Raw genomic sequence first — 15,041 nt, forward strand, 5'->3', positions numbered from 1 at the left:
TATACCGATTTTGAACTTTGAGATTTCATTTTCTCCAACCTAATTTTTGATTGGAATTTTGCTATTTTTGGCAATTTTCACTCGTAATATCGATAGTTTTTATTATAATAATATATGTTATGAGTATTTTAAAGATATTAAAATTGGTGTGAAGAAAGAGGACCGAAATAAAAAGGTGATGGTTCGAAAATTATGATCCTATTGTTTATATCCTTGCCGTAAATGCCGGTCAACTTTGACCGGTTGTATCTCAGGAACCACTTATCACAATTAAACGTTTTTTCTTTTAAACGAAGCGTCCTGCCGCTTTTTTTCCAATACCGTTTTCATGATTTAATTTAATTTAATATTTCCCGAGATATTCTGTTTGTTTATAAGCCCAAAATTGTGTATAATTTTAAAATATTCCTGAGGCCGCTTATATAGTCCAATTTCAATTCTGTAAAGTACGTTAGATAGGTACACTGTATTTTTATACAAAAATCATATCATCTTATAATCTATTATTCTTATGTATCATAATTATTGTGGTTATTATAGCGACCGTAAATTTGTAATTAACAATTGAATTGTTGCTAAGCTGTTCATTCAATTTCCATCGCCTTTTGGAATTTTAATCTATACAAAAAGAGCTTTATATTACCAAGTTATTTAATTATTGATAAACAATTACTTATCTAAAATTTTAGTTGAAAATTAAAGATTTTGTTGGAAAACCCCGCATTTTCCGGAGAAAATCTTCGTCGAAGTAAATCGGAAAAAAACGTCTCTATGCAGAATTTAATTACGGTGAATTTTTATTTGGGTGTTCTTGATGTAAAGTTAAAATCTTTTGAGTTCATTTTGTTTATAAAAAAAGCACACTATCTGCGGACTTTGCATACCTATATTATTAATATATACAATCATAAGATTCGATTCCAGCAATAAAATTGCTGGTAAATGACTTTTCCCAAAAATACTCCAATTATCTGCCCAGGCTATTTAGTACTTCTTCCCAGACTGGAACCACGTACATAACTGTAGTTTATTTTTAAGTATATCTTCTTTCTGTGTGAACTGGGCTCCCCTATATTTGGCATTATCTTTGCTAAAGCGGCAATCTTTTCCTCCGCTCTCTTGAGAGCCCTCTATATCGTCGGTCTAAACCGCAAACTGCCTAAGTCACAAATTGAAAATTTTACAGGAGAGACAAAAAACTTTTGAACAAAATTTAAAAAAGAGAAAATTGCCTAACTCCATGCAATACATAATTGACCAAAATTAATTAAACAAAATATTATATATTTATTTACTTACATTTTCTAACGTTTTCAATCAAAACAACTTCAGAAACGCGGACATAGGCAATATTCGTCTGAATGGGAAAGAACGTTTGGACTTCAGCAAAATTCGTTTAGCGAAATTGGCGCGAAATAAAAAAATAATGACGCTTTTGGGAATTGTCAGGCGGTAGCTTTTACCGTCTACTACTAGATAACACCAAAAAACAATTTTCGGAAAAAATGGACTTAGCCAATTTGCGGTTTAGACTGACGATATTTCTTTTTTTTTTTTTTCTTTTTTGATAAGCCCCATGATTGGTTAGCTCGTCAACATGAACAATACATCTGAAACAAAAATACAACTACTACTGAAGCAATTTATTTTGTAGAGATAAAGATATACACATAAAAAATTAAAACTAGTGAATTATTAAGACGAAGTTCTTGGTTTCAGTTCGTCATAACATGGTCTCAAGAAAATATAATTCTTCTTATGAGTATTATAAAACTCATGCCCCTTGCTCCAGTCATAACTAACAGAATAAGCAAATATCTGCCCATTGTGGTTAAAAGCGCATCTACTTATGGGCTGTTCCATTAATTCAGAAGGTTTCAACTTAGTCCTAGCGTCTTTGTCCCAAAAACTGAACGAACCATCTGCGCCCACAGTTGCTAAAGTACCGTGAACAGGGTGGAATGCAATATCGTTCACAGCGTAGATGTCTTGGTAGCCGTTCGGTGTGCCATTTGAGCGATGGCATTTGAAGGTGAAGTTATCTTTTGGGTTTGTGGGATTTACGTATTGAATGGCCACTCTACCCTCTACTGAACCTAGAGCATAGCCTGTTGGTTGCTTCTTTTTATCTCTGAAAAAATAATATATTGCTGTATACCGTTTAATGCTAAGTTTAAATTATATAATACAGTAGAGCGTCGATTATCCGAACTAATTGGGAGACAGGGGTGTTCGGTAAATCGATTTTTTCGGATAATCGAACTGTATTGATATAGCAATACTATTTATCCATAGGCGAATGAAATCCTTATTTACATACATTCTACATACTTACAGACATACATGTATTGTCCTTTTCATGATCATTTTTCAGTGCATAACAAATGATAGGAAAAAGGGTAAGACCGTGATAATACACATTTATGACATTTATTCTAACATGACATTTTAGTTAAATCTGACAATTGTCACATTTTATTTTCAATTTAGAATAAAAACAAATCAAATGTGTTTCTTGCATTTATAAAATGGTATTTTCTTTGATTTGTATAGTCTTATAAATTATACAGATTATATTTGTAATATTATTATCTAATTAAAAAAATATTATTTTTTTTATTATGGCGCCATCTATCGACAACTAGAATAACTAGAATAAATGTTATAAAAATGTCACCGACGAAATGTAATCACCGGCGTGCCTTTTTTTCTGTCACATACAATTTAATGCATTAGAAAGAAATCGAAAAACTGTGACGCACTGAAAGATGATCATGAGAAATACTGTATATCTTTAGTGACAAATGGGATAGAAATTAAACAAACAAGTGCTGTCTGTATTTGCAACAAAATGAAAATTTTTTCAATTTTCTTCTGCCAAAGCAATCCTATCGGTTTACGAGCTGCTGGGTTACGTGTTTTTTATGGCATGTGTTTGGCAAAGTGGGTAACAAAGCTAAAACTCCCTGGAATCAAGGGAGGAAAAATAGGTTCTCTCCGGGATCTTTTTTTAGTAAACCGCTTATGTACAGCATCATCTAAATCCATGTTTAAGGCAAGTTTTATCGCATTACGATTTGTAGATCCGTCAGAAGAATTAAGGCGTATCATAAAGTTACTTATGTCCGTCTTTTGTTTTTTTATCGTCTTACCAGCCTACAAACTTTGTATTCATTGGATAAATTGGTTGCAGATTCACCTCTCTCTAACAGTTTGTTAATCTCGTGTTTATTTTTCATAGAAATGACAATACGTTTTCATTAAGGCATTTTCAATCGAGTTTTTACACGATAAGTCGGGAGTTCGGATAAGCGGTCGTTCAGTTGATCTACGTTCAGATAATCGACGCTCTACTGTAATTTGAATGACGAAGCTGAATACAACCGAGTAACAAGACAGTTCTGATCAGACCTATACGATGCACGCAATTTTATATTTGAACACTATATTAATACCTTATCAAAAGGTGATACAATTATCAAAAGATGATACGATTTCATAGACCAATATCTAGGGATAAAATTAGAAGTAAAAACTGCAAAAAAACTATAGGAAAAGACAACTTGTCGAAACCAAAAGACTCCATTTTCAAACAAATAAATGTTTAAAAATAATAAAATCTTTAGATTTCTTAGTTCGGAAACAGATTCTCTCTTATACCTATTCCCCATCCTTCTAAAATTTGCAAGGAATAAAGGGTGATGAATGCAGAGACGTGGGGGTCTATATAGTTGCACTCCACAACACATCTTTTCATCGAGGCAAAGATCAACGAAACTGTCTCCTCGTACTCAATACGTGAGTAAGAACGTAGGTAGATAAAGGCATTATTTTTATTTTCAATTCAGAGATCATTACCCTCTTTCTATGGCCATTTCGAACCCCTTAGTTCTCATCAGGAAAGCTACCGTAATGATGATTGACAGAAATGTCAAAGATTTTTATTTTCTTTTCAGAGCATCATTACGGTAGCTTTCCTGATGAGAACTAAGGGGTTCGAAATGGCCATAGAAAGAGGGTAATGATCTCTGAATTGAAAATAAAAATAATGCCTTTATCTACCTACGTTCTTACTCACGTATTGAGTACAAGGAGACAGTTTCGTTGATCTTTGCCTCGATGAAAAGATGTGTTTTGGAGTGCAACTATATAGACCCCCACGTCTCTGCATTCATCACCCTTTATTCCTTGCAAATTTTAGAAGGATGGGGAATAGGTATGATAGATAGATAGATATTTATTCATTTGAATAGGTTACCCTAATATACAATAAATGTAGAGAATAGATATTACAAATCATTTACAAAAATCAAATATAACTAAGCAACATCAAATGAAATTAAACAAACTTTAAATAAATTTACAACATATAATACCATACAATACCCACCCATAAAATTAACATAATAAAGTATTACATCACTTGTTTCTAATATACAGCTTAAGTTTGGTTTTAAAAGATTTTAGTGACATTGTATTTTTTAATTCACCTGGTAGAGCGTTAAACTCATTAAAACCCCTGAATACTAATGAATTCATCGTCATTCTATAATTTGTTTTTGCTATGTAAATATTCCCCATATTCCTTGTAGAATAATCATGCACATTTTTATTGTACACTATAAACTGCTTAAAGTAATCTGGAGCTACATTATTAAGTATTTTATAAACCAAAATCATTGTATAATAATACAGTTTCTCTTCAATTGTGAACCAACTTATATGATACAATACACCCTTTATTCCTTGCAAATTTTAGAAGGATGGGGAATAGGTATAAGAGAGAATCTGTTTCCGAACTAAGAAATCCAAAGATTTTATTATTTTTAAACATTTATTTGTTTGAAAATGGAGTCTTTTGGTTTCGACAAGTTGTTAATAGATGTCGCTATAGCGTCTGAATGTTAATTATATTTTATGATTGACAGAAATGGCAAAGATTTTTATTTTCTTTTCAGAGCATCATTACGGTAGCTTTCCTGATGAGAACTAAGGGGTTCGAAATGGCCATAGAAAGAGGGTAATGATCTCTGAATTGAAAATAAAAATAATGCCTTTATCTATAGGAAAAGACTTAATTGAACTAGGATAATGAGTAAATTTAATGAAAAATTCGTTTTGGTAAAAGGTATATTAATTTAAAAAGCCCCTAGAAGGGCTACAAATATAAAAACAAAACGTTTTCACTCTGTGACAAGAGCATCATCAGTGTTACAAAAACATGGAACATGTTACATCTTATCTAAGACGTTTAGTCTATTTTTAAAAGGTTTTAACCTTTGTATTTTTGGGTCTTAGATAAGACCTTTGGTCTATTTTTAAAAGGTTTTAACATTTGTATTTTTGGGTGGCTCACCATTAGCGTTACCAGGTGTCCCGATTTGCACGGGACGTCCCGATTTTTAGGGGTCTGAGGACGCGTACCGATTTGTACCTGATCGGGACACTAAATGTCCCGATTTTCACCCACGAAAACCAATTTCAGGAGGACTTACAGGGAATTTTATAACTATGTTATAAAAACAAGGCACTCCTAAAAGCGGCAAAATCGAATGAAAAATATAATTTTAATAAAAAATAAGTAATTTAATTAATATACGATTTTTTTTTGTAATTTTGTCTGATTATTATGATTATGTAGGATTAAATACAGATTATAGAAACACCTTGTAGTCCAGTAAATGAACGGGAAATACGGCGATACCGTGTAATTTTCAGCCGTTGTGCTAATTTTGTGCCATTGGTTGCTTTTACTCGGGGGGGTGACAGTCACCCATACTTGGGGGTGAAAAACCGTTAGTTTAAAAGAAGTCCGAAGATGGATAAAAATTGCCTAATTCTAAGCAATTTTAGTTCTATAGAATTTTAACTTAAGTTAATACTTTTCGAGTTATGTATTTACGATTGAAAATGTTTATTTTTCGACAAAAACATCACGTTTTCAGGCAATTTTCACAAATAACTCAAAAGTAAGTATTTGATCGAAAAAAATATTCTTAGAAAAATGTAGCATAATATGTATAAAAAATTGAAAAAAATTGTGAACACGTAAAGTCTATAGACCCAGCAAAAGCAAAGTTGTAGCTCATGATAAATACGTTCTCATTCGTAAAATTCCAAATCAAATATTTTAACATGAAATAACCAAGAAATGGAGCACTTTTCGGGAAAAACCAATTAAAACTTTTTTAATAAAGCTTTATTTTTATGTTTTAAAAAAGTTTCTAGCATCAAAACTAAGCGAGTTATGCTCAAAATCAAGTTGACTCCTTTTTTTTTTTTTGGTAAACAAATCGTGAAAATCTCCCCTTACTTAGCACCCCAAATGAAATTAATTGTAACCGTTTTACAAACAATTTACTTTACTTATGTATTTTTTACATGATTGAAAGGGCCTGAACGAGTCACTAAACACGAGTGTATGCAAAATATGAAAAGCCATATTTAACCATTTTTTGTCTAACAAAAAAAACAAAATGAATCTATCATATTTATAAAAGCAAAACCTACCTACTTTTTACTCCTTCATTTAATATTCCTAATACTTTTTAAGTTATTTTGAAAAAGAAGGGCATTTTCCAATATTTTAGAATAATTTTTTTTTTACTATTAAACCCAATTTTTTTCACAATTGGTAAACCTTACAGATCGTATAAACAATACACATATAAAGTAAATGGTAAAGCGGTAACGATTAATTTTATTTACGGTGCTAAATAGGGGGAGATTTTCACGATTTTGTTTTACCAAAAAAAGGAGCCAACTTTATTGTGAGCGTAACTCACTTAGTTTTAATGTTTTAACTCACTTAGTTAAAATTAAAGATTTTTTTAAACACTCAAAAATTTTAATAGGTTTTGCCCGAAAATTGCTTAATTATTTGGTTATGTCAAGTTGAAAAATTCGATTTGGAATTTGACGAATAAGAACGTATTTTTGATGATCTACAACTTTGCTTTTACTGGTTTTATAGACTTTCTGAACATAAATTCTTTTTTGCTTTTTTAAAAGCTACATTTTTGCTAAAAATATTTTTTCAATAAAATTACTCGAAAAGTATTGACTTAGTTTAAAAATTATATAGAAAAAAGTTTTTTAGAGTTAGTCAGTTGATCCATTTTGGGACTTACTTTAAACGCGCGTTTTTTTACCCCCGAGAAAGGGTAACTATAACTGTCACCCACCAAGTAAAAGCAACCAAAGGTTCAACTTTGAAGTAGACAGTAAGTAGAACCTAAAACCAGATTTTTGTGCAATTCGAAGTTGACTCTGAAAATTACACTCCAAACGGTCATTTACTGGGCTATTGTTGTTTATTTGTCCCGATCTACAACCCTAAATCCCGATTTGTTTTTGCTTATGTACCAATTAAAAAAAAATCGTACCTGGCAACACTACTCACCATGTTCTTGTAACACTGATGATGCTCTTGTTACAGAGTGAAAACGTTTTGTTTTTATATTTGTAGCCCTTCCAGGGGCTTTTTAAATCAATATACCTTTTACCAAGACGAATTTTTCATTAAATTTACTTGTAATTAATGGTATATAGCCAGGTACAGGAAATTCTTCCTTGTGGATAGGATAATGAGACTAAAGAAAAAATGTCTAATGTCTAAATAAATAATAATAAATAAAACTTACTTAAAAATAGCTACACATCTATGCTGATATTTCAAAGGACTGTCTAGCTTCCTATATTCTTGTGGCTTACTATCCAATTGATAGACAATGATCTGTCTTCCTGCTGTTCCCACTACAGCCATAGGATAATCCACATCAGCACAGTAACATCTTTCCGGCAAGTTGATACTCATCATCGGATTGGGACTTCGAGTATCCCAAAATTTTAGTGTTTTATCCCAGGAACCTGTCATCAAGCAAGAATAATTGGAAGCTTTAATCCAATGGCATGTTTTGATTGGAGCATCGTGCATGGCAACCTGCACGACTTGGTTACTGGCCAAATCCCACATCTTTGCTTGTTTGTCACACCCAGCCATAAAAACCTAAACAAATAGAATAATAAGAGTTTATAACATGAAAACATCTTAAGGTTTAAAAAACATGTGACCAAATTAAGAATAGGTTTTTTTGACATCAATTTTATTGTAATCTATTTTATACAAAATGATAAACAATGCATATGAGTGTTAAGAAAGTGACACAGTCCATATTCACCCATACTCTGGGATTGGCAAAATTCATGAAAAATTTATTTACCAGCAATTTTATTGCTGGAATCGAATTATAAGATCATATATATTAATAATATAGGTATGCAAAGTCCGCAGATAGTGTGCTACTTTTTTTATAAACAAAATGGCGCCGACAAATCGTATATTTTTCAATTATTGCTCTATAACTCCGAAAATTTAAACTTTACAACAAAAACACCCAAATAAAAATTCACCGCAATTAAATTCTACATAGAGATATGTTTTTCACGATTTGCTCCGACGAAAATTTTCCTCGGAAAATGCGAGTTTTCCTAACATAGACTCTAATTTTCAAATAAAGTTTTAGGTAAGTAATTATTAATCAATAATTAAATAACTTAGTGACATCAAAGCTTTCTTGGTATAGATTGTAATTCCAGAAGCCGGTGAAAATTAAACGAATATTTTAGCAACAATTCAATTGTTAATTAACAATTTACAGTCGCAATAACAACCAAAATAATCATGAGACATTGATCAAACTTAGAAAGATTATAAAGATGAGATGCTTATTTAATATTTTATCGACAAAATATAAATTTTTCTTTTTTTTGCATAATCTTTAAAAAATAGTTATAATATGCTGGTCTAATTAGTAAAGTACAAAGAAAGGTTTTAGCAATGATACAATTCCAATTCCAGTGAAAGGTTCCAGCAATGTTATTGCTGGAATCGAATTATAAGATCCTATATATTATTAATATAGGTATGCAAAGTCCGCAGATAGTGTGCTACTTTTTTTATAGACAAAATGGCGCCGACAAATCGTATTTTTTTCAATTATTGCTCTATAACTCCGAAGATTTTAACTTTACACCAAAAACACTCAAATAAAAATCCACCCCAATTTAATTCTACATAGAGGCATGTTTTTCCCGATTTGCTCCGACGAAAATTTTCCTCGGAAAATGTGGGTTTTCCCAAAAAAATCTCGAATTTTCAAATAATTTTTTTGGGCCAGTAATTATTTATCAATAATTATATAGCTTGGTGAAATAAAAGCTTTCTTGGTATAGATTATAAATTCAGAAGCCGGTGAAAATGAAACGAATACTTTAAATTCAATTGTTAATTAACAATTACAGTCGCAATAACAACCAAAATAATCATGGGACATTGATCAAACTTAAAAAGATTATAAAGGTGTGATGCCTATTTAATATTTTGTCGACAAAATATAAATTTTTCATTTTTTGCATAATCTTTAAATGTTTAAAAAAAATTGTTATAAACAAATTAACATTTCTCAGAAATTGTTTATTATATTCTAATTTTAAAAATACTTAAAATGCGTATTTCATAGGTCTTGAAAATGAATGCTTTAAAAAAATTTTCCAACCATTTGCAAAAAAGTTATGAAACAGCAAAGTAAATATACGATTTCTCCGTTGTTTATAATTTGTTTTAATTATTTCAAAGCTTAAAAGTGAGTCTATGGTACAATCTAATTACTCACAAAGAATGTCAAAAATTAGTGCAATAGTTATATTTTAATCGAAGATTAAAAATACTTTTTTTTGTAATTTTTAGCGCAAAAGTAGGTCTGATACAGAGTCGGAGCTAAAATGTTCACTCGAAGTGACTGACACGCAGCATACATTATTATTAAAAGTGTACGTCGCGCGGCCGCCGGTCGTCGCTCCGAGTGAAAATTTTAACTACAGTACTGTATTATTCTACTTTCGCGCGTGTAAATTACAAAAAAATATATTTACAATCTTTAATTAAAATATAACCATTAAACTTATAATCGATATTTTTTTGTAAATAATTAGCTTGTACTTTAAACTCACTTCTACGCTTTGAAAGAATTAAAAAAAAATTATAAACACCGTAGTAATCGTATGTTTACTTTGCTGTTTCATAACTTTTTTGCAACTCGTTGCAAAAAAGTTTTAAAGCTTTCATTTTCAAGATATTTGAAATGCGCATTTTAGCTATTTTTTTAAAATTATAATATAATAAAAACTTTCTGAGAAACGTTAATTTATTTATAACTATTTTTTTTACCATTTAAAGATTATGCAAAAAATAAAAAATTTATATTTTGTCAACAAAATGTTAAATAGGCATCTCATCTTTATAAGATTTCAAAGTTTAATCAGTGTATCATACTTATTTCGGTTATTATTGCGACCATAAATTATTAATTAACAATTGAATTGTGGCTAAAATATTCGTTTAATTTTCACCACCTTCTGATACTATAATCTAAACCAAGAAGGCTTTTAAGTCACCAAATTATTTAATTATTGGTACATAATTACTTATCTAAAACTTTATTTAAAAATTAAAGATTTTGTTGGAAAAACCCGCATTTTCCGAGGAAAATTTTCGTCGGAGCAGAAAGGGAAAAACACGTCTCTATGCAGAATTTAATCACGGTGAATTTTTATTTGAGTGTTTTTGTTGTAAAGTTAAAATCTTCGGAGTTATACAGCAATAATTTAAAAAAAAACGATTTTCGGGCGCCATTTTGTTTATAAAAAAAGTAGCACACTATCTGAGGACTTTGCATACCTATATTATTAATATATAGGATCTTATAATTCGATTCCAGCAATACAATTGCTGGTAAATAACTTTTCCCAAAAATGGCCTATTCTCCGATAATCAGCCCAGACTACCAGTGGTGAATATCTAAAAGAGTACAATAATATTTGAATTAATACAGTTATTAATAATTAATTGAATTAATTTGAAGAGAGTACACTAGTAATTGGCATGATTATTTAGTTTCTAGTGTTAAGGTCAAGAGTGTATGGTCTTTTAGTCTTCTGTTCTGTAGGGGTGTCAGGAGATTGGTGATCAATATGTTTGGATGAACCAGTCTATTCCCAGTGTCTGAATTCTGTTAATAGTAGAGAAATTGTTACAGTTTGTATGATAGTGTTTTATAGAAAACAAAGGCATATATCTAAGAATTGAGGCCATTAGAATCAAAACCTGCTAGATCCATGTTTTAAAAATTTGTCAGGAGGTTAAAAAAACATTTAAAATGTTAATTTTCCAAAAAGTATTAGGCATTTCTCAATCAAAGGGTCATCAATAAATGTCATAAAATTGCACACTAATTTGTCATTTTTTTGTATGTCCCTTACATCTTCAGAAATTTGTACTTTAATTTGGATTTAGCGGAACAAAAAATTTAGGATTTAGCAGGGTTTTGATTCTGATGGGCTCAATTCTAGTACAGTCGAACCTGCTTATTAGAATAGCCTTCGTGCCAAGCAAAAGTATTCCTATAACGGGGATATTCTAATAACCGATCATTGGTGGCTAGTAGAAACGTTTCGGGACCTCAAATTTGTATTCCCTAAACCAGGATATTCCGATAACCGGTACTACATCTAAAGTTAGATAGAGAGACTAGCTACTGACCGATAGGCATGGAGACATCTGATTTCTCAACACCATAAGGTATAAGAGGATGGCTTAAGTAAGTAAATAAGTAAACTACAGTTGATAAAACTTAATAAATCAAAATAGTCAGTGGTAGGCTTAAGTAGTTTATAGAGAAAGACTAGATCACTTTTATTGATAAGCCCAGAGAGGTTGAAGAGGGCGAAACACATTTCTAAGAACTGGTGTTTGGATCTTTGATTCTATTCGAAAAATTTTTCCCAACCCGAAATGGTGGATGTGTGAATTGTTCGTAAGGGGATTTTTCCACATTCTCTATTTCATCTGTTTGATTTCGTACGAGTGGTCGTCAAACCATTAACCTTGGATCCTTTGATCACTGAGTGTGTTTCAAGGATCTACATCTCAAGATCACTTTTAGTTCTGTAATCTTCTACGGAACTGATATTTAGCTTTCACCTTAGTTGCACCAAAGATATGCATTTTTAATCTATAAGCACAAATCTGGAGAAACTTATTTAGAATTTTTTTAAGGGATACCATATTATACAGTATGTCCCTGTAAGTTGTATCCATATGGAAAACTTTTTTATTACCTATTAATTTTACGAAAAAAAGTTATACTTCATAAAAAGCTCTGCATGGTCCAAAACCTAAGATTCAACCATCAGATATCAAAGTTTATGAATATTATACGAGTTATGTCAAAAAGTTTGAATTTCACTCAAGTAGCTTTATTTTTCACAATATTGAAAATTGCTACTATGAAAAGTTGTTTGGAATTAAAAACTATATTCTAATATGCAATTACATCCTTCTAATTTAAAAACTTTTTTTTTGAAAAATTATAGATAACCAACATTATTTTCAGTTATTTTAATTCTGATAACTCTTTTATTATTAATTTTACGAAAAAAAGTTATTCTTAATAAAAAGTTCTGCATGGTCTGAAACCTAAAATACAACCATCTTATGTCAAATTTTATCAATTTTATACAAGGTATGTCAAAAAATATAAATTTGGCTCGAGAGTAAAATACCTTTATTTTTCACAATATCGAAAATTGTTATTATGAAAAGTTATTAAGAATTAAAAACCATGTTTCAGTATGTAATTACATCCTTCCAATTGAAATATTTTGAACTATAAAGGCACTTTACTTTTGATCTAAATTTATCTTTTTTGACATACCTCGTATAAAATTGACATAAGATGGTTGTATTTTAGATTTTAGAGTATTTTAGACCATGCAGAACTTTTTATTAAGAATCACTTCTTTAGTTGACATAAGATGGTTGTATTTTAGATTTTAGAGTATTTTAGACCATGCAGAACTTTTTATTAAGAATCACTTCTTTAGTTATTAGAATTAAAATTACTGAAAATAATGTTACTTAGTTTACATAATTTTTCAAAAAAAAATTTTTCAATTAGAAGGATGTAATTGCATATTAGAATATAGTTTTTAATTCCAAACAACTTTTCATAATAGCAATTTTCAATATTGTGAAAAATAAAGCTACTTTACTCTTGAGTGAAATTCAAACTTTTTGACATACCTCGTATAATATTCATAAAATTTGATATCTGATGGTTGAATCTTAGGTTTTGGACCATGCAGAGATTTTTATGAAGAATAACTTTTTTTCGTAAAATTAATAATAAAAAAGTTTTCCATATGGATACAACTTACAGGGACATACTGTAGAAGCTTAAGATAGGATGCTGCGGGTGAAAGTAAGATATAAAATTCTATATGTGGGTACCGAAAGATCTTGAAAGCTTCTTATGTTAAAACCTAGATTGCGGTGTGCCCTATTTGATGCATAGTTGATGTGAAGAATAAATGACAACTGTGAAATAACACTGCCAAATTCCTTATTTCAGTTATTCTCAAGTGAAGGCTTATATTAATACAATAGTCAAACACAAAATTTATTTTTAGATTACCAAAGGATACAACAAAATACTTATCTTTATTCAACTGGAGACCATTGGAAAGAGACCTATTATATAGGAAAGCAAAACTGGTGATAACAGGCCTGCAAAGGATGCACTGCAGGGGGTGTCCCTGTTGGGGGAGCCAAATTGAGCGTTTATTCTGCTAGTGTTATGCAAAACACTAATTTAAAAAACCTAAGAGTGTCTATGCTAGTTTTGCATGTAGGCACCTTATACCCTAGCGCCAGGACAGTAGAGAAGTCAGGTCTTCTTGAATCCTTAGACAGTCAGATACTATTGAAACTTTGAAGTATAGCTTATGGTCATCAGCAAATAGCCCAACTTTATTACTTCAGAAATATCATTAACCCTTTTGAGTGCAACGTTAAATAGTAGGGAGTTGTGCTGTGTGGCCCTGCTCTGCTTAATTAAAAGTTAATGAGATGAGAGTGCACCGGTGCCACATTTTATCAATGGTTAACAAAGTGTACTGGTGCGCTTTCTGCATTGAAAGGGTTAATAAACAAGTTAAACAGAAAATGACCCCATGTGAAACTTGTGGGACCCCTGTATTGACCAAGATAGGAATCATTGTATTGGGAAGTTTTCAGTACAGACTATTTAAGACTTTAAATGTCAAACATTAGTTAACTAAAAATATAATTTTCATTATACCAACAATTGCTGCTAAATCCCATAAAAACATAATACTTAAATTATACTCTTTTCATTATTTGTTTCCCTCCAAACCTTCTGGAGGCATATTATGTAGTATTAAGCAATTTTGCTATTGCCTATCCATACAAGACATATTCAGAAAACATTGTGAAACAATGTATTCAAAAATCCTCAACTTACCTTCGATCCATCATCACTCCAGCAAACATCTAGCACAGGAGCTCCACAAGTTTGCATAGATTTTGGAACACTTGTCCCATTATGTTCAATTTCCCAACATCTAACATTGTTGTCCCAACTACCAGCTATCAAAAAATTCTGGGGTAACGTTGCTGGGGAAAATGCCATGGAACTAATGGAATCTTCCGGTGGGGAAACTACTTCAAAATCTTTCATGGGGTTTGCTGGGCTTGGGGTGGTAGCTGCCCCAAATGTACCTAACCCGCTTTGATTAAACATTTTTGGGAGTTTAAATATATTTCTCAACGGATTTTAAACATGAATCGAATCTACAAAAATCAAATTAATATTCTGCGGTTTACAAGATATTTCAAACTAAAAAATTTTTTAATATACTCGCTTCTCGCTTGTTATCGTTTGTTATCGTCGGTAAGTTTGACATTGACAGTTTTATAAGGGTTATTATATTCTTCTAATTTAAGTATTCTGTGTGGTTTTGATATACAGGTAATATATTTTTATGCTTTTTCTACTTGATATTATTTTTTTAAAAAGCTATATAATCATAAAGTGTAATAGAAGCAGAATATATTACGTTAATGTTTTATTACTTAAATAGAACTATTTTTAACTATTCTGTTTAAAAAGCTATGAAAATAC

At 30.8% G+C, this 15,041-nt stretch overlaps 1 protein-coding gene across 1 annotated transcript; it reads right to left on the reverse strand.

Moving 5' to 3' along the window:
• Positions 1-1,628: 1,628 nt before the first annotated feature.
• LOC114330379 (protein Rae1) lies at positions 1,629-14,820 on the reverse strand. The gene is made up of 3 exons (XM_028279719.2): positions 14,382-14,820; positions 7,644-8,008; positions 1,629-2,131 (listed from the first exon to the last, which is right to left on the reverse strand). Exons 1-3 carry the CDS (start codon positions 14,658-14,660, stop codon positions 1,696-1,698), a joined length of 1,080 nt encoding a protein of 359 aa, XP_028135520.1. The 5' UTR covers positions 14,661-14,820; the 3' UTR covers positions 1,629-1,695.
• Between the last annotated feature and the right edge of the window lie 221 nt (positions 14,821-15,041).

This window comes from Diabrotica virgifera, chromosome 6 (assembly GCF_917563875.1).
Source record: "Diabrotica virgifera virgifera chromosome 6, PGI_DIABVI_V3a".
NCBI lineage: Eukaryota > Metazoa > Arthropoda > Insecta > Coleoptera > Chrysomelidae > Diabrotica > Diabrotica virgifera.

What these genes read in the sequence shown, in the direction of transcription:
- LOC114330379 (XM_028279719.2), bottom strand. Translation starts at nt 14,660, where the DNA reads ATGTTTAATCAAAGCGGGTTAGGTACATTTGGGGCAGCTACCACCCCA. An exon ending in GGAGTGATGATGGATCGAAG is followed by an intron (nt 8,009 to 14,381) that starts GTAAGTTGAGGA and finishes CTATTTGTTTAG; the next exon opens with GTTTTTATGGCTGGGTGTGA. An exon ending in AGATGTGTAGCTATTTTTAA is followed by an intron (nt 2,132 to 7,643) that starts GTAAGTTTTATT and finishes TTATTTTTTCAG; the next exon opens with AGATAAAAAGAAGCAACCAA.